General features: G+C 55.4%; 2 protein-coding genes across 7 annotated transcripts in view; both read left to right on the top strand.

Annotated features, from left to right (window-relative positions):
- GRK3 (G protein-coupled receptor kinase 3) overlaps positions 1-9,734 on the top strand; it is a 69,984-nt gene extending 60,250 nt beyond the window's left edge. The window contains exons 18-21 of the mRNA XM_066979315.1: positions 219-381; positions 1,031-1,167; positions 2,165-2,278; positions 2,846-9,734. Coding sequence (XP_066835416.1) covers positions 219-381; positions 1,031-1,167; positions 2,165-2,278; positions 2,846-3,007 — 576 coding nt within the window. The 3' untranslated portion in view covers positions 3,008-9,734. The remainder of the gene's footprint in view (positions 1-218; positions 382-1,030; positions 1,168-2,164; positions 2,279-2,845) is intronic.
- Positions 9,735-10,587: 853 nt separating this feature from the next.
- MYO18B (myosin XVIIIB) overlaps positions 10,588-23,052 on the top strand; it is a 62,501-nt gene continuing 50,036 nt past the window's right edge. For 2 of the 6 annotated variants that reach the window (XM_066979313.1, XM_066979311.1), the window contains exons 1-12: positions 10,588-10,782; positions 11,905-11,967; positions 12,591-12,746; positions 13,016-13,849; positions 14,114-14,180; positions 14,347-14,459; positions 14,657-14,833; positions 15,347-15,545; positions 15,944-16,086; positions 16,814-16,914; positions 17,449-17,512; positions 18,816-18,960. In XM_066979313.1, coding sequence (XP_066835414.1) covers positions 10,603-10,782; positions 11,905-11,967; positions 12,591-12,746; positions 13,016-13,849; positions 14,114-14,180; positions 14,347-14,459; positions 14,657-14,833; positions 15,347-15,545; positions 15,944-16,086; positions 16,814-16,914; positions 17,449-17,512; positions 18,816-18,960 — 2,242 coding nt within the window. In that variant the 5' untranslated portion in view covers positions 10,588-10,602. Of the gene's footprint in view, positions 10,783-11,904; positions 11,968-12,590; positions 12,747-13,015; positions 13,850-14,113; positions 14,181-14,346; positions 14,460-14,656; positions 14,834-15,292; positions 15,546-15,943; positions 16,087-16,813; positions 16,915-17,448; positions 17,513-18,815; positions 18,961-23,052 lie in introns of all 6 variants that reach the window. The other 4 variants (XM_066979310.1, XM_066979308.1, XM_066979309.1 and 1 more) reach the window with 3 other exon arrangements.

Below are 23,052 nucleotides of genomic sequence, written 5' to 3'. Positions count from 1 at the left end.
CAAGTTTTGAACAGGTTGTTTGTTCTTGCCGTATAAATTAATATCTATGCTTAAATTAGTATCTCTGCTTTCTCTTGTTGGCACCTGTCGGTTCTGGTAAGGTTAGAGTTCAGTGCATCTTTTAAAATAATCCTGTTATATGGAAAACGATTAACTTCTGGGGACAAGAATAGTAGAACTTACTAAAATGCTGTTTTTTTATGTTTTTCTCTTGCAAGCTGCTTGATAGTGACCAGGAATTGTATAAGAACTTCCCTCTGGTAATATCGGAGCGTTGGCAGCAAGAAGTAGCAGAAACTGTTTATGATGCAGTAAATGCAGACACAGATAAAATTGAGGCCAGAAAAAGGGCTAAAAATAAGCAGCTTGGCCATGAGGAAGGTAATCTTTCAAATACACTTCTCTTCATCTTTTACTGCTAGATAGTAGTAATTCATGTGTTTGAAGTTCCACACAACAGACTCTCATATTACTGTCACTCACCAGTAATTGTTAGAATTCATTTAGTCACTATTGTGTTTCTTAAGATGTTTCTTAATGTTTTGAAATGCTGTACGATGGCATAATGTTTTGGAAAGTCTTTTGTAGTGTCTTTTAAAGATTATTAAGTACAGCCTTTCATCGTTCTTGTTTATGGTGTGTGCTCAGATAAGGGTATGTGGGATTTGCTATCATTACAAAGAAGACGGAATAAAACACGAGGTCCTTCACAGCAAACTTCACTGGCGTGCATGAGAATGTTGCACCGCAAACTCTGAACTTTGGTTAGCAGTACATAATTCTTTTAATAGGAAGCCAGGTTTTAAGAACCAAATTCAGTTCTTAGTTACTCCACTGCAGTCTCATCAGCTCACATGATTAAGGCAGAATTGGCTCCGTGTGTGCCTGTGCACACAGAACCCCGATTGCACGCCTGTTGGTAGCACACTGAGTCACGCGTTCGGGCTACGTCCTTCGTCAACATAGCACATCCGCAGCGTGTTTTTAGGCAGCGCCTTGTTTTGCACACCGATGTTTCCTGTTGTTACAGATTATGCACTTGGGAAGGATTGTATCATGCATGGATACATGCTGAAATTGGGGAACCCATTCTTGACTCAGTGGCAACGTCGTTACTTTTACCTCTTCCCAAACAGACTTGAATGGCGAGGAGAAGGAGAGTCACGGGTAAGTGAGGTTACTCCAGGGAGCAGCAGCTTCCAGGGGCGTGAGAGGCAGGTGGCTCTTGAGGCAAATCTGAGAATTCATACTCAGATATACCTTCCACGGAAGGAGAATTTCATCTGAGTAATCGCCTAGTGGATTTGAGTCACTACTCAAGGAAACTTATCTCAAGTTTTGCTTTAGTTAATGGGTAGCTACACTGCATTGAGGAAACATAAAATTGTCTTGAGAAACCTGTTTACTTTGTTTTATTGTGCTTTTAAAGTAATTTGGTAGTTCATGGTGTCATTTTTCATTTAGGACCGCTGGACTATTTATACAAAAAAACATAAACTGGTAAGGTCATAAATGCTATAGCATTTTATTTCAAAGAAAATGCTATAGTAACCTTAGTTTAGTCCAGCTGTGATCATGTAGTAGGCAGATCACTTGTATGTTTAGTTAAGTAAGGGTCTGGAGTTTTGAAATATTCTCATCTTACGGTCCATAAGGAAAGCTTTGCTGCAAACTGCTATATATGTTTACTTCTTTGTCAGTATATGGTGCTTAAGTATTCCCTTTCAGCTTTTTGGTATAGTCAGTAAGGTGGTTTTTTTTTTTTTTTTTTAAACAGCAGTAATGTTTGGAAGATATATAAAATTATATGCAACTCTCTTGAGGGAAGATAGTGAATATTTTGTATGTAGACACACCTATTTGTAGATTCTTGTTTCATACTGTCATTATTGGCTCTTTTAGCTTATATTTTGTTGTCTCTGTTTAAGTAACCAAGCCCCTTGCTAAATCTCTCTTACCTTATAATCTATTTTTAGTTCACTACTCACTCTTCAGAAGTAAAGAATGTTTGATATGACAGTGCTGTTAAGTTGGTAAATGACTGTTAATGTTCATAACTTCATTCATGTGTCTGATCCAGAAGAAAATAGCCATTGGTTTTATTTGATGGGCAACAGATTTTTTTCATATGATTTCTCTGCTTTATTTTTGTAAATAACTACAGCAAAACCTCTTGACAATGGAACAAATAGTATCGGTTGAAGAAACACAAATTAAAGATAAGAAATGCATCTTACTGAGAATTAAAGGAGGAAAACAGTTTGTCCTGCAGTGTGAGGTAAGACGCTTGTTTTTCCATAACTCTTAGTCAGACGTTTTACATGTGATAGAACAACAGAGCATTTTTTCAGGACCTCCCGTTGTGTGTCGACTAGTGTACTTTATGTAGCAAACCTTAACCTAAGTGAAACTAGGAAGTTCGTATCACGCTCTAGTTCTGAAGGTAGGAAACCTGCAGGTGTGCCACTTTGTCATGGATTTCAATGGCATTTGGGCCAAAATGAGCTGAGTTTAATAAGTAAGTAAAAACCTCAAAACTTCTCAACCTACATGAGTTCTAAGGCTGTGTTGGCACACGCAATTCACTGCAGCTGGTACATAGTAGTTGATGTGTGTGCAAAGGAGGAAGTACACAAGTCCTCAAAGGATTTGGACCATCTGTACTTGCTGCTGCTGTGCCTGGCTTTGGCAGGGCGATGGAGAAGCAAAGGGCTGTGTATTTTCAACATCCAGTTATTCATTTCCTCAGGAAATTAAAATAAGTTGCTCTAAGTGCTATCGAAAGGAGAAGACGCTATTGGCCGTTTTACTATGAAGTGCCAAACTACTTCTGTATCTCTTTCAGAGTGACCCAGAATTTGTTCAGTGGAAAAAAGAGCTGACAGAAGCTTTTACTGAGGCACAGAGGTTGCTGCGCCGGGCTCCAAAGTTTCTCAATAAATCTCGCTCAACAGTTGTAGAGCTTTCAAAGCCACCGCTCAGCCACAGGAATAGCAATGGTCTGTAGGAGAACAAAGTTCACTTAGGGAAAGCTACTGCGTGAACATGTTGAGTTTCACAGAATCCTTATGAATTACTTTGTGCAGTCCTGGAAGCGGGATGTGCTTAGGAGAGGAAGAATTAGATGTTTACAGCATGGGATAATGTCAGAACTCTGTCTCTGGAGGTGGTGAAGACTGGAACAATGGCAAGTGAATTCATGCTCCTAGCAGTGGTGGAAACTATCACATGTAGAGGCTGCATATTGCTCCCATGCATTCCTGCACCCTGGCGGTGTCTGGAAACGGTCCGTTACTCTAGAACTACTGATGGAAGGAAGATGCTGTTTTCTCTGCAATACCCTTGTTTGGTGCATACCAAGCCTGGAAACTGAAGTGGTTACTGCTGGCTAGAATTACACTTGTGTGTGATACCGACAAATCCCTCAACTTTGGAAGGAGCTGCAGACTTGCCATGTTGGATAACCTTTAATCTGTCGTGTTGCCATGTTCTTTCCGACCATTACTGCTGACTTTATAATAACCTTTCTCCATACTGCTGATGATCAACAGTGTGACTCTTATGCACTTCAAAGTACTGAATTCTAACTGTCCTGTGGTTTAAATGTTATTGCTACTTCATGGAAACATTGAACTCAAGTTATTCACTTGGTTTGTTGTACTCAGTAATAGTAGCTACCACCGTTTTGCTTCTTCTACGTATATGCAGTACTATAACTGACACAATAGAGTAATAACTGGTGAAGAGGAATTTATGGTAGCTTCATCTAGTGCTCTGTTGTATAAATTGACTATTTTAGCACAGTTTTTAAAGAGCAGATTCCTTTTGACAAGTTTACAGTGAATATAAAGACAGTTCTTTTCCATTTCAGGTCAACTGCACTTTTTAAAAATTAAAAAGAAATTATTCAAATCCAATGCATTCTAGTGCATGTACTGGGTTAAGATGTCTGGGTACCTCGGTACGTATTCTGGATCACTCTTCAGTTACGGGACTTGTGGATCCTTGTCTGTTGTACACAAAACATAAGCAAGTGTGTTCTCATAGCATAGCTATCCCAGACTTTCACTGTAGCTGAGCTCTGGAGGTCGTGCTTACATCACATGGCTCGGCTTGCAAAAGGGTTTTTAATTTTCTTTTCTAGAGAATTCGAAATGTCCACATTGAAAACAGTCTGAGAATACTGAGGATGGAACTTATAAAAACGAGCTGATCAAATGCCAGATTTGTACTAATTCTGCTTGAGACATCAGTCATGTCATGTGGAAACTCTTTGCAAAAGTAACGATATAATCCCTAACTGTTAGACAACTTTAAGCATGTGATGTCAGCCTCTCCCGAGTCATTGTGATGTTTTGTAAGAGTTCTGTCAGGGCCGAATTTAAGCTTTTTTTCTGATTCTGTAAATGCCTTAGAGAACATTTTCTGCCCAGTTACAGTGGTACAGCTCTCATAGTCCCTGAAGATGGTGAGAACTGCATCTCTGTAAGTGGGAACAGAAGCTGCACCAACAGCATACTCTGTCCACCTGGTGTGCACAGTTTGTCTCGCTTGTGTTGCTAGCAGATAACCACAGAGTTGTAGACTTATGTCCTTTGTAGAAAAATATTACAAATTGGCATAAGTAGGAGAATTGTTTTGAAAGTTATTTGTTTATTCTGAATACTCTAGTGATAAAGTTGGATGTATTTGCTTCTAAAAGTGAGAGTGGCTTAACTGCATAGCGTGTGCTTTCACAAGTGTGCAAACTCTTAGGTACAGGCTGGTGCAGCTTAAAAGGAAAAATGTGTTTTGGGAGATACCCCATGTGAGTCAGGAGATATCTTTTTGCGAGTTTTTCCCATTTATTTTTTGATTTACTCTGTGAAAAGAGTACTGACGTCTCTGTCCTTCTTGCTGGTAAGTGATGTTCAGTGTCTCAGCATCCTCTGTCAGGAGAAGTTGTGGTATTTACTGAAGTTGAAATACAAAATGTCTCATCTTACTGGTGTTGCCTGTGCACTGGGTGTCATTAAGGTTTTCCTGCAATACCATGCAATGCTTTTATTTTTCTTGTTGATTTGGAAAGAAAACTCCAGTTACGATAAACTCTTCTCTTAGCTCTCTTGTAACTTGTTCATGTTTTCTTAGTTCATCACTGGTTCCGTTTTCCTTTTTTAGTTGTTTTCCACAGCAGTTGGGAAACGGTGCCTCAGAAACACAGGTATTAGACAAACGAGGGCTGTGCATGACTTGCGGGAATAGGCGTATTTGAAGGGTAATGGAGTTGGGAGGGCCGTAAGACACGCTCGTTAACCTGGGCCTGATTGCCTCGTCTGTGTCAGCGGTGGTTGGGGGCTGGCTGGCAGCCGAGTGCCATCCGCGGCACCGCTCCGGAGCGTCGGCCAGGAGTGGGGCCGGGGCAGAAAGGCAGCACTTCTGTCCTGTAGTCTGATTTCTTGGTGATGTATAGAAGTTCTGTACTGGTCACTCACACGCGGCCGTGCTGGTACGGGAGGAGGAGAGGTTACCGGAGCAAGAACCCCGCGCGCGTTGGCCACGTTACGGCCCCAGCAACAAGGGAAATTCTGTGCGGAAAGATCTGGATCTCGTGGTGTGGGGAGAAATCTGAAATTCAGCCATCCAAAGCATGGTGTGCCGTACTACCCCTAACTGGTCATTCCCGGTCTAGGTACTAAATTCTCCAAAGGTTTTTCTTGGGCAAAGATGCTTGATGGTCTTATTTTCGATGAGGGTCTTCAGGAGGTGTACGTGTAGAAAATCTTGTTGAACACTGAGAAAGTAAGGCACAGCATTAATTTATGCATGTTGACCACATTGGTATGGCTTTTTTTAAAGTTCAGGGAAGTAAAGATAAAAGAAATTAGAGCTTCAGGCATCAACAGAACCAAGTGAATGATTAAGCACAGATTTTTAAACAAATCTTCTGAAAGTCCTACAAAAAATGCTTCTGTACTGAAGATTTATGCACGTAGGGAAATTGTTTCTTACATTTCAAAATAGAAAACGAGATGTTAGATAAAGCCATATCGAATACTCCCCTGATGTATCCACATGCTGTCTGTGTTGCAGGGATTATTTTCTAGTTGTTCTTTGTGTCCGATGTATGAGCTGATAAATGCAGGAAGACTAGATCCTGGAAAGCAAGTGCGTGGATGACGTGATTGTCAAAAGATGTGTGATTTCTGTGGGAGCTGGACTCAGGGGCTTCGCAGTAACTTCCAGAAGAGCTGGGGCTCTGTTCTTTGTTCTTTTCTATTCCTTTTTTTTTTTTTCCTCTCCCCACTGTGAGGTAGGGTGGTGGCATTTCTGATGTGTGGGACTTGCTGTAATTTAATGGCTCATTTAAAGATGGGGATACAGCAAAATCTTGCCAGGTTCAGACTTTGATGAATTGAAATTTAAGTGCAGGAGAAGCACCCCACCGGTTATTTGGGCTGCAAGCAGTGTGTCCCCAGGGGCACGAGCACGATAGGTGCTGCCAAGTGTTCCCAGTTCCCTGCGTGCCAGCTGAGGTGTCCCGTCATCGCCGGCGTAAATTTGGCAATTCTGTTGTTCAGATTTGGTGATTATTTTGCATACTTATGCAACTGTTAAAGGAACATATTTATATAAAATCCTTCATTCAACTGCAGGCTATCCACTTCCCTAAGTTTTACAGCCTCTTGATGTTATTTATGCTCGAGCTTTGCTCCGGCGAGGTCTAAGGCTGCGGTCCTGTTGCGCCACTTGGGGATGAGCCTGGTGGCGCAGATCTGGAGCCGATCCAGTTTGTGCTGATGTTACCGGTGTGGTGCCCCCGCCGGGCTCCGGAGCAAAGGCTCTGAGCGCGCTGGTGGCCGCGGGACGTGGCTGGGGAACGCGGGTAGCGCTGTGCTGTGTGGTGCAGGCATCCCTCGAGTCCAGCAGCTCTCCTTCAGAAAAGCAGCAGCAGTTTTCTTCTCCTCCTTCTGCTGAGGTGGAAAAAAAAAAAGGTGAATGGGATCACCAGGTTGGGTTTGGTTTTAAAATAAATGCAGGTGTTCGCAGTCCGGTGTTTAGATAATAGAAGTGTTGTGAATTTGGTGCTAAACAGATCCGAGCTGTGGCGCTGGTGATGCTGGCGTGGCTCTGCGGCTCGGCTCTGCGGCTCACGTCCGCGGGAGCGATGGGCTGAGTGCTGCACAGTTACGGTGGGGCTTCGGTCTCAGGTGGCAGGGAGCGTGTTCGGGGAAAGGGGAGTCCCCGCAGCTCTGCGCGTTGCCCGTTTCCTGGCAGCTGGTCGGTTTAAGGCCTAGATGCTTCCTGAATATCACTTACCTGTCTGTGTACCAAATCCATACTGCTTTTACTGGTCCCCACGCAGCAGATGGCGATGACACAGTTACTTTAACTCTGAAATGCTCACACTTTAAATATATATGGAGGAAGGACTATTTTGAAGTGTACAGTAGAAAGTAAATAGTTCTAGTTGTGTTGATTAATATAAGGAATGAGTCGGTTCTACAAAGGAAAAACCTGAAAAACGTATTTTGAAAAAGCATAGTATTAATTTTAATATTGTAAAAAAAAAAGGAAAATATCTAAAATATACAGAGAACATATGTATATCCAAATGTCTGAGGAATTTCAAGATAATCTACTTTTGTTTTCTGTTGATTTCTATTCCATGGTGTACATATTGTGTGGATTGAACATTGGCTGTTTTAATACTATTGTTAAATTGTATTTTTATTTTGTGTTAAACTAATCATCACAGACTCAGCTTTATTTTGTTTATGTAAAGGTTGCTATGCTATGTAGGTATAAAACCAAGAATTCTATTTTAACAAAAAAGCATTTTATATTATTTATTAAATACATGTTTCTCCAACTTCTGACATTCCACAGAATTTCTGCTCCATATATGTATAGCTTGTCTGAAGAAACGGCAGTTCCTTTCAAACAGGATCAGTCAGCTTTATTCTGTTTTTCATAATAAAATGGAAATAGTTTCAGTCTGTCCAAGTAACCCGTCTGCTACAGGCATACAGAATTTCATGCGTTGTCAGGACCATCTCTAGGTGCAATGGCTTACGAATGCAGAAACGTCTGAAAAATCCTTGCAAATAACCCCACATTTGGGAGCTATAAATCCCCCTTTATTCCTCAGCGCTCCGGTGAGTGACGTTTTATGCACATTCTGCGGTGGGTGGAACAAGAATTAATGACCTTAAATCGGGGCAGGGAAGAGTCAGCGCAGATATTTAAAGCGCTCTTTAATTGCGAAGTTAATGAACTAATGGAGAGGGAGCCCGGAGAGGCCGTAGAACTTGAAGCACCGGGACAGGGCAGGAAGCCGTCAGCTCGGAGCCGTTTGCGTCGAGCAGCTACTGCGGAGCGGTTGGGTTGTAGGGCAGGGATGGGCGAGCTGGCGTCTGGCAGAGGTGGTCGTGGACGTGGCTGGGATGGTCCCCGCGGGCAGCAGCCCCGGAGGTCCCCAGGGAGCAGCTCACCTGGGGCTCCTGAGCCGCAGTCGGAGCGCACGAGTGATTTGGGGCAGTGCCGGAGCTCGGCCGGCCAAAAACCTGTGCCGGAGCGCTGCTGCGGATCCGTAGGTAACAAAGCCAGGCACCCCGTCCCAGGCAGGGTACGAAAATAGCACTAAATTCATCAGATAACTCATTTGCTAAAAATAATTCTGCTTTCCCATCGCTGTCTCTGCGGTTTGAGGAGTACATTTAGGCGTCGAAGCACGCGCTGTTAACTTCCACCCGTTGCGGCGCGTGGAGCAGGTCCCTGTTTGGGTTTAACGGCGGCATCTCGAGGGCGAGCTGTTGTGCGCCTGCCTTGCCGGCGAAGCCGCCTCCTCGCCGACACGCGGCGTTGGTGCCGGGGGGGGGACCCGCAGCAGGACAAGGGGGCTGCTCTCCCCCACCCTGGCTCTTGCCCTGCTTCCCCCTTCCCACCCGGTCCCCCCTGGTTCCTGCGTCGGGACGGGAGCGCCCGCACTGCGCCGCTCTGCCCGCGGTGCTCGCGCGGGGCAGCTGCCGCGGAGTTGGCAGGTGCCAAAGCCATGTGCCGTTCGGAAACCTGAGGACGGGCTCGGAAAGCAGGCCGGGAGTTCCTGGGGTCGGTGTAACTCGCTGCACTGCCAGGCTGGAAAAGGAGGCGGACGCGGGCTGTAGCTGCCGAGCGGCGCAGGAGGCTTTCCGGCCGTGACGGGCTTCTTTGTGTTGAGGACAGGGAGACAGCAGGTGAGACAACCAACAAATGGGTCTGAAAAACAGAATAAAGTGAGAGTGTCCTATGAGAGGTGTTTTCATGAGCACTGTTTCAGTGACTAAATTCAGTCCTTCAAAAAAAAAGGAGCAGATTCACATGAATAGCTACTAGTGATTTAAAGAAATATATTGACAGAGAACCTGTTTTCAATGTGTAATTTAATGGTAAGAAAAGCCAGTATCTGTAAATAACTTTAGATATTGTATCTATGAGAATCATCATTTGTTTTATGTACTTGGCTCTTTTCATATTTATTGTGCAGAGGAGGGTTTGCCCCTTGCTGGTATATACTACTGCACGTGTGAGGTAGTACTTTTCACAGAGACTATGTTCAGAGTTTACAGTCCTCCGCAACTTGTGATGTGCCACACTTAGTTAATTCTGCCATTATTTTTTTAAAGGATTATTTTGGAACAGCTAAGCTGCTTTTGTGTGTTGGTCAACTGCTCTCATACAAAGAGAACCCCAATAAAAAATGTCATTTGAGTGTGTGCTGCCGCTTGGTCCTTTCCCGTCTCGTGGCTGTTCCCGGACCCTCCGTGGAGCTGAACCGAGGTGACCGCAGTTCTTCCCGACAAACAGCCTTGGGGTGGAAAAAGGTGGGAAGAGTTTAGGAAGCACCATGTCGTGGCGAGAGCCTTGGGCACGGGGCTTGCACGTTGCACACAACAGGGCACGGTGGCAGCTCTGCTGCACCCTGCGCCTGCTGCTGCCCGGCCCCCCACAGGGAGAGCCGGTGCCTTTGATGGATTTCTCTGAATTTTTCTTCAAACCTGTGCCTCTGTTTCCCACAGCATCCCCATCACGGAGGTGAATCCCTTAGCTGACCAGAGAAGACATCGCTCGCAGGCACAGTATTTTTTCAGGCTTTTTCCACAAGGCGCTGCTCCACAGGGTGGGAGGCGGCAGGTCCTGCGTGTGAGGGCCCCCGATGCTCCCCCAGCCACCGTCTGGGGGGCTCTGAGCGTGATCCTCAGCTCAGGTGTGCTGCAGCAGCCTGAAAACCCATCCTGTGCCCCCCAGGAACCCCTGGGCACAGCGCTGGGATGTGCCAGCAGTGCCGGTGTGCCCCTGCCCCGGGGAGCTGGGGCCGTGGGGCCGCTCTCGCTGGGGGCACGGGGAGGCTGAAACCCTGGGGCTCCCCGCGGCCCCCTGCCACCAGGGCTCCCTGCGCCTCCCTGGGTGCCCCAGGGCTGGGCACTTCGGTGTCAGCGCCGCAGCGGCACCGAGCGGGGCCAGGCGGGCGCGGAGACGTGTGCGGGGTGGGGGCAGTGGGGTGCCCCACGCTGCCCCCCTCGCTTCTCCCAGCCGAGGCCCCGGTGCCACCAGCCGCCTCGCCGGGGTATTTTTAGCAGTGACATGTGTCACCTCAGCTGCCACCGCGGCGAGGGGCGGAGGGGGAGGCGCAGGCAGCAGCCCCACCGCCACGCCTGCCCCTGCTGCCTTTTGCTCTCCGGCTCGCTGGGGTCCAGCACCGCGGCAGCGCCCGGTGCCACCGGCGTGGGCCAGCAGCCCCCGCGCCCCCGGCACCGCACGCAGGTAACGGGCACCCCGCGGGGTGGTCTTCGGGGGCGGGGGGGGCAGGTCGGGGCCCAGACGGAGCGTTTTGGCCACGCTTTCAGCCCAAGGCTGGGCCCCTCGGTGGGGAGGGCTATTTTTAGGTGGGAATGAAGGGCGATAGCAGCAGCCCCGGCTCCGGGGGCGGCTTCCAGCAGCCGGTCTGTGCCGGAGGGCTGCGGTGGGAGCGGGGATGGGGACGGGGATGGGGCGCTCCCTGTCCTGTGCTGGAGGGTGGTGGGGACCCCTCGGTGGCCTCAGCTCCCACCAGGACCTGGGAGGTAGGGGGGTGGGAGCGAGCCCCCCCGGGCAGCTCCGGTTTGGGGACCAGACCCACGTGGCTGTGGCCCAAGTGGGGCCGCATCCTGAGCCCCAGCTTGGGGAGAAAAAGAGGTGTCGATGGTGGTCCTGGCCCTGGTTCGTGGGCTTGGTTGAGGCACGTCCCCCTCTGTGCCTCAGTTTCCCCATGGATCCAGTTGTGGCCCACAGGCACGGGGTCTCTGCTAGGGGCACCGTGTGGGCTGGGGGCTCCACGCGGCACAGTGAGGGGCTGCACCCCCCCATGGCTGCAGGGCCCTGCTGTGGGGTCGGTCTGGGGGCAGCACCAGTCCCCAGGGGGTCTGTGGGGCAGGTGGCAGCCGGGACACGTGGCGCCCAGGGCGGTCGCCCAAGAAGGCAAATGACATTCCTCAGCCGGGCTCCTGGGCCGCTCCTGCCCTTTACTGTACAAGGCGACGCGGGCCCGGCGAGCCCCGGCCCGCTCGGTGCCTGAATGATCCCGACAGGTGAAGCCGGGATCAGCCCTAAGCGGGGCACGGGCACGGTTGCACCCTGCGCCGCCCCGGTGTCACCGCCACCCGTGACGCCGCCTCCCGGCACCCCCTGGCCCCGCTCCACGCCGGGGCCGGAGGCGGCTGCACGTGGCCGTGCGCTCCCCGGGGCTGTAAAACGACCCGGACCCTCCATGGCCGCCGCCAGGCTCCTGTCTCTGTGCCCGCCGGGACTGGTGATGTCCCAGGAGGGTCCCCCCGGCCCAGGCACGGCCCCGGGTGGTGGGCACCCCTCGCTAACTCTCTCCTCTCTCTCCGCCTGGCTCTCCGTAAGGCACCGTCCGGTCTCGCTGCCGCCATGGCCATCTCCTCGCGCCTCGCGCTCTGGGAGCAGAAGGGAAGTGTTGGTCGGGGCCGGCGGGAGGGGACGCCCCGCAGCCAGCCACGTCCCCCTGCCCCTGCCCTGCACGTCGCTGAGCTCACGCTGCTTCCAAGCCTTCCAGCTCGGGGCACTTGGCAGCCTGAATTTTCCGTTCTGAGCAATTCCCCTGCCGCTGGGGGCTCTCTGCAGGGCTGAGTCTCGGGGGGAGCCTGCAGGGTTTGGTGCAGGGCACTGCTGCTGCGTGGTGGCGTGGCAGAAGGCAAGCAGCTTGGGAAGCCCTGTGCTGCGAGGGGCTGCGGTCGGGGCCAGCACGGAGGGCCCTGCGGGTCCGCACGCCGTCAGCAGCTCCTCGGCCCCCTGCAGCCCACCCTGGGTGGCCGGGCTGGAGCTGCTCTGCCCTCGGCAGCACGAGGGGCTTTTCTTTCCAGCACTTGGCCTCCTGTTGGGTGCAGCATCCCCGTGCCAGCCTGGGGGTCTCGCTGGCAACCTGCACAACTCCTGCACGGGCAGAGCGGGGCTTGGCGCTCGGCTCATCTGCCCCCACACGCTCGTGCCGCTGATGTCCCCGCAGGGCTGGCTGGGCTGGGGCGCGTGTCCCCGTGCTGCCCCCATAACCCAGCTTCTGCTCCTGCAAACAGATCCGGGAGGAAGACCGGGCCCCCCCGCCGTCTGCACCCCCCCTGCTCCTCTCTGTCATTCCTGGGGGTTTCATCAAGCAGCTCGTCCGCGAGACCGAGAAGGAGTCCAAGGAGGCGAGACTGAAGAAGAAAGCCAAGGCCACTGTGAAAGAGGACGTGAGTACCGAGCGAATCATGCCCTGCCCTGCGTGCCCTCCCTGCAGCACTCGGGTGGCCGGCTGCCCTGGTGTCACCCCTCAGGGCTGCCCTGGTGTCACCCCTCGGGGCTGCCCTGGTGTCACCCCTCGGGGCTGCCCTGGTGTCACCCCTCGGGGCTCAGATGGGGAGATTCAGGCTCGCACTGCACAGGTTTGTGCATGCTCCCTGGCCGGGCCGGATCCTGCCCCTTCCCTGTCGGACCCGGGCTCCTCTCCTTCTCTTGGCAGCCCGCGGGGGAGGCCGGCGGGGCCTGCACCGGGGACACCCCAACTGCTGGAGGAGCCGCGGCCGGCAAGGGGCAGCCGCTGCAGAACGGGCTGCACGTGGAGGGGCAAGGGGGCGACGGAGCCCCGGCCCCCCCAAACACGGTGCTGCCACCCGGGAGGGCTGCACCGGGCCCTGGCCCCTGCAAAGCCCCGGCCCCCACACCCAGCCCCGCAGCGGCCACCCCCAGACCGGCAGAGACCCCCCACCCGGGGGCTCCCGAGGCAGCGAAGCCGCCGTCGTGCCCTGAAAAGAGCCCCAAGGACGCCCACCCAGGGGGGAGCCCCCCAGCTCCAGCCCCTGCACCCAGCAAGGGCCCCCAGAGCTGCAGCAAAGGCCCGGTGAAGGAGGGGGACGCGCTCAAGGGGAAGGGTCCTGAGGGCAGCAAGAAGGAGAAGGGGGCACCTGAGGGCAGCAAGAAGGGGGCACCTGAGGGCAGCAAGAAGGGGGCACCTGCGATCCGTGAGGGGCCCGCAGCCAAGGGGAGGACCAGAAGGGAGCTGGTGCTGGCCAAGAAGGAGCCGGAGAAGATGAGGAAAGATGCGGGAGGTGGCAAGAAGGAGCTGAGGGAAATTAAAGAGCCTGGAAAAACTACAAACAAATCCGAGGGACCTAAGGGGGAGCCGGGAGGCATCCAAGGAAAGCCGGAAGATGTGGCAAAGGAGGCAGGGAAGGCAAAGGAAAAGTCAGGGAAGAGTAAAGAGGCACCAGAAAGAAGTAAGGAGGCACCGGGAGAGAGCAAAGAAGCAAGCACGGAGAGCAAAGAGGAGACGGCAGACAGCGCAGACCAGGACCAGGTAATGCTTCTGCAGGTGATGTCCCGTGTCCTGTGATGTCCTGCGATGTCCCAGTGATGTCCCGTAATTTATAACAGGGGGTGTGGGTGCAGTTTTGTGCAGCTCCTCCCGTTCGTGTGCCCTCGGCTGGGGGCTGTGGGGGAGGCAGGAGGGCAGGGGGGGGGCAGTGCTGTAGGCTGGAAGTGTCTCTGTGGATGGGGACGCAGTTTTTCCTGCTCAGTTTCCTGCCCGTTCCTGCACGTTTCCCCTCTCTCCACCCCGCAGGCTCCGAGGGACGTTTGGTACGAGGCGGAGAAGGTCTGGCTCCTCCAGCAGGACGGCTTCACGCTCGGTAACTCGCCGCGCTCTGCCTTCGCCTTCCTGCAGCCAACTCCAGGGGGACTTCGGGGTCTGGCCATGGGACGGGAGCCGGGTGGCCCCTTGGCAGCCCCAGCACCCCCGGCTCTGCCCCGTGCTGCCTGGGCAGGGCCCACGGGCTCACGCTCGTCTCGTTGCAGCCACGCAGCTGAAGCCGGACGTGGGGACGCCGGAGCTGCCGGCGGGCAGGGTGAGGGTGCGCCTGGAGGCGGACGGCAGCGTGGTTGAGGCGGACGAGGACAGCGTGCAGCGGGTGAGCCCGGCCTTCGGCCTCTGCAGGGGCTGGCACGGGGCCGGGAGCCCCGTCCGCAGCACCAGGCACGGGGCAGGATGCGACCACGGAGGCCGCCGTCCTGCCGGCGGGACGGCGAGGGCACGGTGACGGTGGCCACCAGGGCGGTGGCCCCGGTCGCCGGCTGCTCCCCGACGGCTCTGGCCCCTTCCCTACAGAGCAACCCCCCCGGCCTGGACCTGGCCGAGGACCTGGCCGCCCTCGTCAGCCTCAACGAGTGCAGCGCCCTCAACACCCTGCGCCACCGGCTCGGCGCCCAGCTGCCCTACACGTACGCCGGGCCCAGCCTGCTGGCCCTCGGGGGGGGGCCCAACGCCGCCAGCCGGCCGGCGAAGGTGAGGGGGGGACCGCGGGGGGGGGGGCGCATCCCTCGGGGGGCTCCCCCGGTGCCGCTGCTCGGGGGGGGGGGGGCTGTGATGGGAGGCGGGCACCGACCCCCCCCCCACACCCGGGGACGGCGGTGGAGGAGCCGGGAGCTCCGGTACCGGCAGAGGGCACCGTGGCACCGCCGCACCGCACGGCCGGGGGGCTGCGGGGGGGGTGCGGGGCTGGGGGTCCTCCGGGAGGTGTGAGGGGTCGGGGTCCTTGGGGACGCACCGCCGCCAGCCCAGAAGTTCTCGCAGCACCCAGGGGCAAAGCTCTGCCTTGCTGCCGCTGCCGCCGGGAGCAGGCTGGGGGAGCCGGGCACCAGGTCAGGGTGCGGAGTCTCAGGGGGGGTCCTGCGCCCTGGGAAGAAACCGTCCGTCCGTCCCCCCCCCCCCCATGCGAAAATCCTCCATGCCTCTGTCCCCAAGAAGCCCCCTGAGCGCTGCGCTGGACGCTCCCTCCCGTGCTCTCCTTCCACGCAGACGGTGAAGGGCCGGCGGGACGGGGGGGCCCCGCACCCCTGCTCCATGGCGCAGCGAGCCTACAGGACCCTGCTCACGCAGCGGCAGGACCAGGCCATCGTGGCCCTGGGGCGCAGCGGAGCGGGGAGGACGGCGTGCTGCCAGGGCGCCCTGGAGTACCTGGTGGGCACGGCGGGCGGCGTGGACGGCACGGTCTCAGGTACGGGGCCGGCGGGCAGGTGCCCCCCCAGGGCTGCGTGTGCCCTTTGCCTCCCAGAGCCTCCAGATTTGCTATTTTGATAAACACCGGAGTGAGCACCAGAAGGGAATTACTTACCTGCTATGGGCAGCACCTCTCCCCTCTGATCAAATTACCGACGACGCGAGGGGAAGCGCTGTTAAGCAATCAGCCGGAGAGCGGCTCTGGGCTTCGAGGTCTGGGCGAGCTGCGGGTGCAGCACGCTCTTGCCAAGGGCTGACGAAGGCACGTCCCCTCCCGCCGGCACAAGTGCTGCCACGGGGCAGGACGGGTCGCTGGTGTGTGCGGGTAGAGCTGGGGTGCAGCCAGGAGAAGCTGCCCCGGGCGCCTGCTCAGCGGCTGCCGGTGCTGGGTTTCAGTGGAGAAGATCCAGGCGATGTTCACAGTCCTGGGAGCCTTCGGGTCAGTGACCACCGGCCACAGCAGCAGCTCCACGCGCTTCTCCATGGTCCTCTCGCTGGATTTCAGCGCCGCCGGCCGGATAACCGCCGCTCACCTCCAGGTACCCCCCGGGTCCTGCTGCCTGCTGAATCCAGCAGGGACGGGGACAGACCCAGTGCCGCACGTCATGGTGAAGCCAGGCGAGAGCTGCTGTGGTGCCGGGGGGGGGGAGGAGGAGCGGTGCTCTGCTCTGCTTCTTCTGCACCAAGGGTGCCCCCAGATCACGCTGAGCAGGAGCGCTGCTGGAGGCTCCGCTGGGTCCCCAGCACCAGCCACCCCCTCCACATGAGGGAGCACAGAACTGGGGCAAAGTCAAGTACTTATATAGGGGCTTTTATTGCCATCGCGGCTGTTGCACAGAGCTGCTTCACAGGGCTGCCCCCAGGCCTGCTCTGGAGGAGGAGAGGGCTTGACACACGCAGGCTGCGGCATCCCTGCCAGGGCCGCTGCGTTGCCCAGGCCTCCGGAGGCAGGGAGTACCGTGGGTGGTGCACGTTTGCTGCCGGAGTTTTGCCCCTTGGCACATGCCCGGGGTGCTCCTGCCTGCACGACCCACTGTGCACAGCCCCGGGTGGCCGGAGCACTCCCCAGGGCCACCCGCAGCCCTGCAAGCAGGAGCCCGGCGCTTCCTCAGTAGCTCCTGGTGGCATCTCCCCATCCCTGGGCACCGCTGTCCCCCCTGTCCCCTGCGTGCCCGGCTCACCTGGGCACCCTGCCCGCACCGAGCCCCCCGTGCTGCGGACTGGGGCTGGGGGCTGCCGCTGACGCCTGCCTCTGTTCCCCCCCAGACCATGCTGCTGGAGAGGGGCCGAGTCGCCCGGCAGCCCCCCGGGGAGAGCAACTTCAACGTCTTCCCTCTGATGCTGGCGGGCCTGGATGCGGCGCAGAGGTGAGCGTGGGGCCGGGCTGGGCGCCCCGTGGGGCTGCGGGGGTGCAGGGGCTGTGCGAGCCCAGCACCCCGGGGTGCCCCTGGGACACTGGGTGCTGGTGCGCTTGGCTACGGCTCGTGAAAGCAATTCCTCCTGGCTGGAGCTGCTCATGGCACTGGGCTGCTCTGCTCCTTGCCTCTCTGCACAGCTGCACACCCCTCCACAAGGGGTTCCCCTACTATATATACTCACATTTGCTCCAAAAATGTGTTTTCTGAGACCTCCCCTGTGATAAAGAGATTCTGAAGGTGATCACGTTAGTGACGCTGCAGGGATTTTTAGAAGTTAATGTTTGACAGATTTTACAGATTTTTCTAGAATGCAGGAGCATTTTCTGCTCTCCCTCTCTTCACTAAAACTACAGTTGGGCTAAGGTTGTGTTTCCAAATACCTTCCCCTGCACCGAGCTCTGCGCGGGGGCTCCTGGCGTGGCTCAGAGCACGCCACGTGGCACCAAGCAGGGCTAAGTTCTTGTTTTCCCTAACCCCTTCCAGGACCACGCTGCACTTGCACCAGGTGGCTGAGAGCAACTCCTTTGGGATCAAGCCGTTCTCAAAGGTAGGGAGCAATGAGGGAGCCGCCTGCCCCCCTGCTCGTGTCCCTCTGTGCCCAGCTGCTGGGTCGCCCCTGCAGCTCCCCAGGGCGTGCTGGCTGCTGAGCCCCTGCTCAGAATACTACTTTTAGGGGTGAAAAATATGGCGTTTGATTTCCAGAACCAGCTCCCTATTAGTCTGAGCCGTTCGCAAGGATTAGGCAGATTGCCAATGAGCCAAAGCACCGGGATGAATTGCAGCAGTCTGCGGTTATGTCACCTATCGATGAGTTCAATATTCAGTCTTCTTTAGGCAGCTCCAGCCCGGGGGCCACACGAAGTGCCTGCCGCAGCGGCTCCCACCGAGGGCATGGCGAGACCCTGAGGTCCTCGTGCTGCTGGTGCCACAGGAACGCAGGCAGATTTGTGTTCAGAGATGGGGTTTTACACCATCCTCTGAAACAGCAGCTCCCCGCCACCGGTCCCTGTCCCCCACGGCACACACATGTCCCTGGGCAGCCAGGCTCGGCCATGTGGCTTTGGAAGGGCTCGGAGCATCCTGCGCCAGGGCGAGCAGATGGCACCTTGGGGCCACCTGGCCGAGAGCCCGGTCCCTTGCTGGGGCAGGGTCACCTTGGCCGGTGCCGGCGGGGTCATCCCGGCACAAGGGAAGGACAAAGTGCTGCACACCTCCCAGCTGAGCGGGGCCAGGCTGGCTTTTGTTGTTTTAGGTTGGGATACGTTTCCTTGAAATGCCAATTTCCTTTCTGATCTCTGCTCTGGATTTCTAAACTGAAAATCTAATTGGCGGCTTCCCAGAGTTTGTCCTCGTGGCTGGCGGGGATAACTCTGCGCCGACTGATCCCCTGCCATGACGCTGGCGTCTCAAGTACTTGGGGTGTCTGAGTCTGGAGGAACTGTGGGCTCAGCTGGGTTCCCTCATTAGCAGCCGCCTCCTGGGCCCCTGCAGGAGGAGAAATCCTTCGGATGAGGCGTGCTGGCCATTCTGAGGTGGGGACGCTGCCTGCTGGCCCCGTGTGCTGTGTCTTGCCTCGGGGCTGCATGTCTGCAGCGACAGTCCTCAGCTTAGGGGGGGGAAAAGCCTCGTCTTGCTGAGGGGCTGCACCTGCAAAAAATAAAAAAAAAAAAAAAAGAAAAGAAAAATTCATGTCAGCCAGGACACAGGGAGCTCCTCTGCCTGGCTGGGGGTGCCCAGAGGCTATTTTTCCATAATCCAAGCCAAATAACCCCCTGATGGTGCAGAGCAGAGTTCCCCATCCCCGTGATGCTCCCGCTGATGCTCCCCCTCCTGTTCCCTTCCTCCCGCAGCCCGAGGAGAAGCAGAGAGCCTCGGCGGCGTTCGCCCAGCTCCAGGCTGCCATGGGTGTGCTGGGCATCACGGCGGAGGAGCAGGCGGCCGTGTGGCACGTGCTGGCCGGCATCTACCACCTGGGAGCCGCTGGGGCCTGCAAAGGTAAGGGGGGGCTCACGCCTCATTTCCCTGCACCCCTCGTTGGGGCCTGGGATCAGGGGTGGGAGGCGGAGCAGGTCCCGGCGTGCTGGGGTGTTGCTGGTGCGTCGCACCCCGGAGGTGTTGAGGCACGGTGCTCGCAGGAGGGCGGCTGCACAAGAGCTCTTCTCGCGCGCTTCGGGCTGGGGCGATGCCGCGCGCGGCTGCGGGGCGGTCAGGAGCGGGGCCGTCCCGTGGCTGCCTGCAAACAGGACGGGGTCTGCGAGGCGTCACCTTCTGCCAGCTCTCTGGGGAGGCGCGGGGCTGCTGACTCCCTGGGGACCGCCTCTGGTTTGTGCCGCTGGCCCACCGCGTCCCCAAGGGCACCGCAAAGGGGCGGCTGCAGGTAGCGGTAATTTTATCATCTCTTGAGTGTCTAATGCTGTAACTGAATTATATTAGGATGATTCTGGATGAAGATTGTATTTATAAAGACTTTATTAATACAGGCATATAGGAATTGCCTTATCCCTTATAAATTATTTTAAGATGTGCTCTAACCCATTTTAGAGACAGCCACATTGATTTACACACTTCAATTTATGAGGGCTGCATAAAGGCTGCTATAAACTCAGCCGTAGACATTTATAAACGTCTCCGCAACATGTCATAACACATCTTATGGTAATTTATGCCATTAATCATTTATTAATTATTTTAAAAGGATGAATGCTGTCGTCACTTAAAGTGTGTTCTCTCTTTCTCCTCTCTGGCATGTTCTTTCCCCATCTCCCCTAACACCCTTCCAGCTGTTTAAAAATGACCCTGCTGTCTCAGGCTGGAGTGTTGCGATAAGGCTTTTAGGAAAAAATGGAAGTCCTTCTGCCTCGAGGGTTTTCAGGAGAGCAGATTTTGGAGACGTGTCTCTTTTTGAAATCACCCAGAGCTGGCAGGGGGCTTTGCTGTGCCTGCGGGTCCCGTCGGTGCCCCCGTCTGCTCCCGGGCACTGTGCGGTGTGCGCTGTGGTGGGGGGGCTGACCCCCTTCCTTAATGATGGGCAAGGCTTTTAAACCTGCTCTTATAATTACCTGAGCTGGTTTACTCAAACATGGGTTCAGAGGGGTCTTTCTGTCCCAAGCATCCTGTAAGGCGAGGGTCAATTGAGTGCTGTGTCCCAAAGCCTTGTAGCAATTATTCCGGCACGACTAGGAATGTTGTTTAATGGGCCCGGGCAGGGCTTGGGGCTCCGGAGCTGACTCGGGTGGAGGATTAACAATCAGAGCATGTCTCAGCATCACTCGCTCTGGTATCGATTCCCCCATCGTGTGTCAACAAAAGGGGAGAAATGAAAGGAAATATGGATAAAAAATGGATCAAAGCCGGATGGAGCGAAAGTCTCAGTGGGGGCAATGACTCTCTTAATGTGGTTAAACCTGTCTCCTGATAGCCATCTCTTCCCTTCCCCTTTCATGCACTTTGAAGTTACATATTCAAAATCCCTCCCCGAGATCTCGCCAAAGGAAGCCTCATCTCTTTGCTCGCATTCAGGAGCGTGGACGGAGGCTGCAGCCACCCTCACCCCGCGGCAGCATCCCCGGCACGCCGTGGCTGCGGAGCCCCGAGCGCACCTTAGAGGTGCTTTTTTTCTTTTCTGCTGATTGCGATCGTCTTGTCACGAACTCTGTTTGTCCAGGAATGAAACAGGAGGGAAAGGCATCGTCTCTCTCCGGCTGAGAGGAGAAAATACATTTGCAGCTAGAAAAACACTGGGAAGAAAAGGTTGAATTTCAAAAGCTCGCTCTGTCCCAGTGTCAGCGTTTCCCCTTGCTTTTGAAACACGTTAAAGCAGTTCTTTTTGTGAGAAACCAGCCTGACATCCAGAGGCCAGCGGGGCACCTTAGGTACCAATTCACCGAAGTGCTTTCAGTCCCCTTTGTGTGCTGCAGAATATTACATATTTTCATTTATTCATTAGCTCTTTAACCGGGAAGGAGGTTTCGGGCGCAGCTGGGGGTCAGCATTCAGCTCACTCTCAAGCTGCCTGTTTTGCTGACTGTTACAGAAATAAAGCACCACAGCTCTGTGCTTTGTGCAGGCTTCCCACCGGGTGGCTTTAATAGAGGCGAGGGTGTTCCCAGTGGCTGCAAGTTTCCAAAGCCCTCCTGGAGCAGCTGGCAGGTGCACACGGTGGCCGGGAGCCCAGGCAGCCGGTGCTCTCTGGTTTTCCTTGCTGTGGTTCCAGCCCTGGTGGCTCACAAAGCTTTGGATTGCTTCGGGGTGGTGCTGGGGAGGAGGAGCAGGGTGAGCCGTGCCTCAGGAGTGCTGAGCGTTGCATCTGCATCCCAGGGCTGCAGTTGCCTGGGGGGGTGCAGGGGGTACGAGCCCACCTGGGGCCATCTGCCTGAGAGATGGAGATGCTCCAGACACTGCAGCACGGGGTGGTTTGGATGCCCCAGATGGCTGGTTTGGTATTTCAGAGGCTGCTGCTTGAGCAGTGGCCTGAACCCCTTGGATGGAGGAGGATCAGTAGAGCAGACCCAGGAGACCGAGGCGCCAAACGACTTGTGAGATCCTGCAGGGGTTGTGCAGGGGCTGGAGCAGGGCCCCTGGGTGCTGAGTGCCGACATGTGGTGCCCTGACACCACCTCTCCAGGGGGTGCAGGTGGATGGGGCTGGAGCTGGAGGCCCCCCGAGCACCCCCTTTGGCTTTCCGAGACGGCAAGTTTCCAGGAGGACTGGAAGCCGTTTAGCCACGTGCAGTAACGGGGACATCCACCAAACGCAGGAGGGAGAGCAGCTGGCAGGAGCCATGGGCATTCATCGTGTGCCTCCTGCGAGCGCGGATGGCAGGCGGGAGCGGACGAAAAAAGCCTTGACCCTGCATTATTGCTGCTGTTTTACAGCCTCTGAGACGTAGTGACCTTTCCCTAATTGATGTGGAAATGGCGTTGTTCTTAATGCCAGCTGAGCTCGATGCCCAGATTTATCCTAATTTTTCATTACTGCCTGTTGCTAAAAGGATGAGGGAGCAGCACACCCGTAATTAGCACTGAGTCAGAGCTTCCCTTCTATGACAAATATACCTGTCCTGGGGTGGATTTCCCACCGCTGCCGAGGGAAAAATGAGCCGGCAGCTCCGGCGCAGCAGGCGGATGGAGCTGCAGCGCTGCCAGCACGAGGGCGCCGGGCGGCCTCCAGCATAAATCCGTGCCACGGAGCTGCCTGCGTGCTGCGCCTCCTCGCAGTGCCCTCACACACCCGCGTGTGACATGCAAGTCCTCGCCGTTTGGTCCGACGTCTGTGCAGGGAGGGCTGCCGCAGCCCCTTTCCCCTGGATTTCTGCAGGTGCAGAGGACGTGGAGGACGCAGGTTTGCAAGGGAAGCTTAGCAGGCGTTGTTTGGGTTCGTGGAGCTCGGAGCTGCTCACGCGTTCCCCTGACCTGGCTGCAAGGGCCGTGTTGGTATCAGGGGCAAAGAGGAGAGGCCGGGCTCTTCTACAGCCACGTCTACAGCTGTTGCTTCCGTTAGATGCTGCTGCTCGGGCACAGCGGTGCTGGCTGAGCCAGAGGAACCTACCCCTGGGTGCCCGTGCGCGGGGCATGCAGCGGAGCCAGCGGCGGTGCCAGCGCGGCTTTCCCAGCGGCGTGCCATGAGCGGGGGGAGACGTGAGCCCTGCTGCAGGAGAGCCCGGCTGGGATCTGCTGCTGGCAGCAGGGCGGCTCCTGTGGCACGCGAGAAGCGCTTTTCCTTACCCGGGTGTGCAGGCTTCAGGCAGAGCATGTGCTCCTCATTAATCCCTCGTAAAACCTACGCTGCACCTGCAGACTGCAGCCCGGTGGTGAATTCCCTCTCCCTTGGCTGGGCATTTCCTTGCCCTGTGCACGTCCCGGGGCTGAGGCTGAGGGGCAGCGTTTGGGTTCGCTCCGCCCGCGGCTCTGCTGCGGCTCCGTGCTGCCTGAGCGAAGTGGGCAGGGGAGCGCTCCTCTGCTGCCTTGCCTCGTTCGTCAAAATGATTCTTGGAAAAGATTGTGTTAGGGCTGGCCTCTGCATCCTGCCAATTTTTCTCTCTCGCTGTTAGAGCCTTTTGCTCTGCAGCACCTGGGTTTCCCTGCTGCA

The sequence above is a fragment of the Anser cygnoides genome, chromosome 17 (genome assembly GCF_040182565.1).
Source record: "Anser cygnoides isolate HZ-2024a breed goose chromosome 17, Taihu_goose_T2T_genome, whole genome shotgun sequence".
NCBI lineage: Eukaryota > Metazoa > Chordata > Aves > Anseriformes > Anatidae > Anser > Anser cygnoides.
This window is presented reverse-complemented; position numbering and strand designations above follow the sequence as displayed.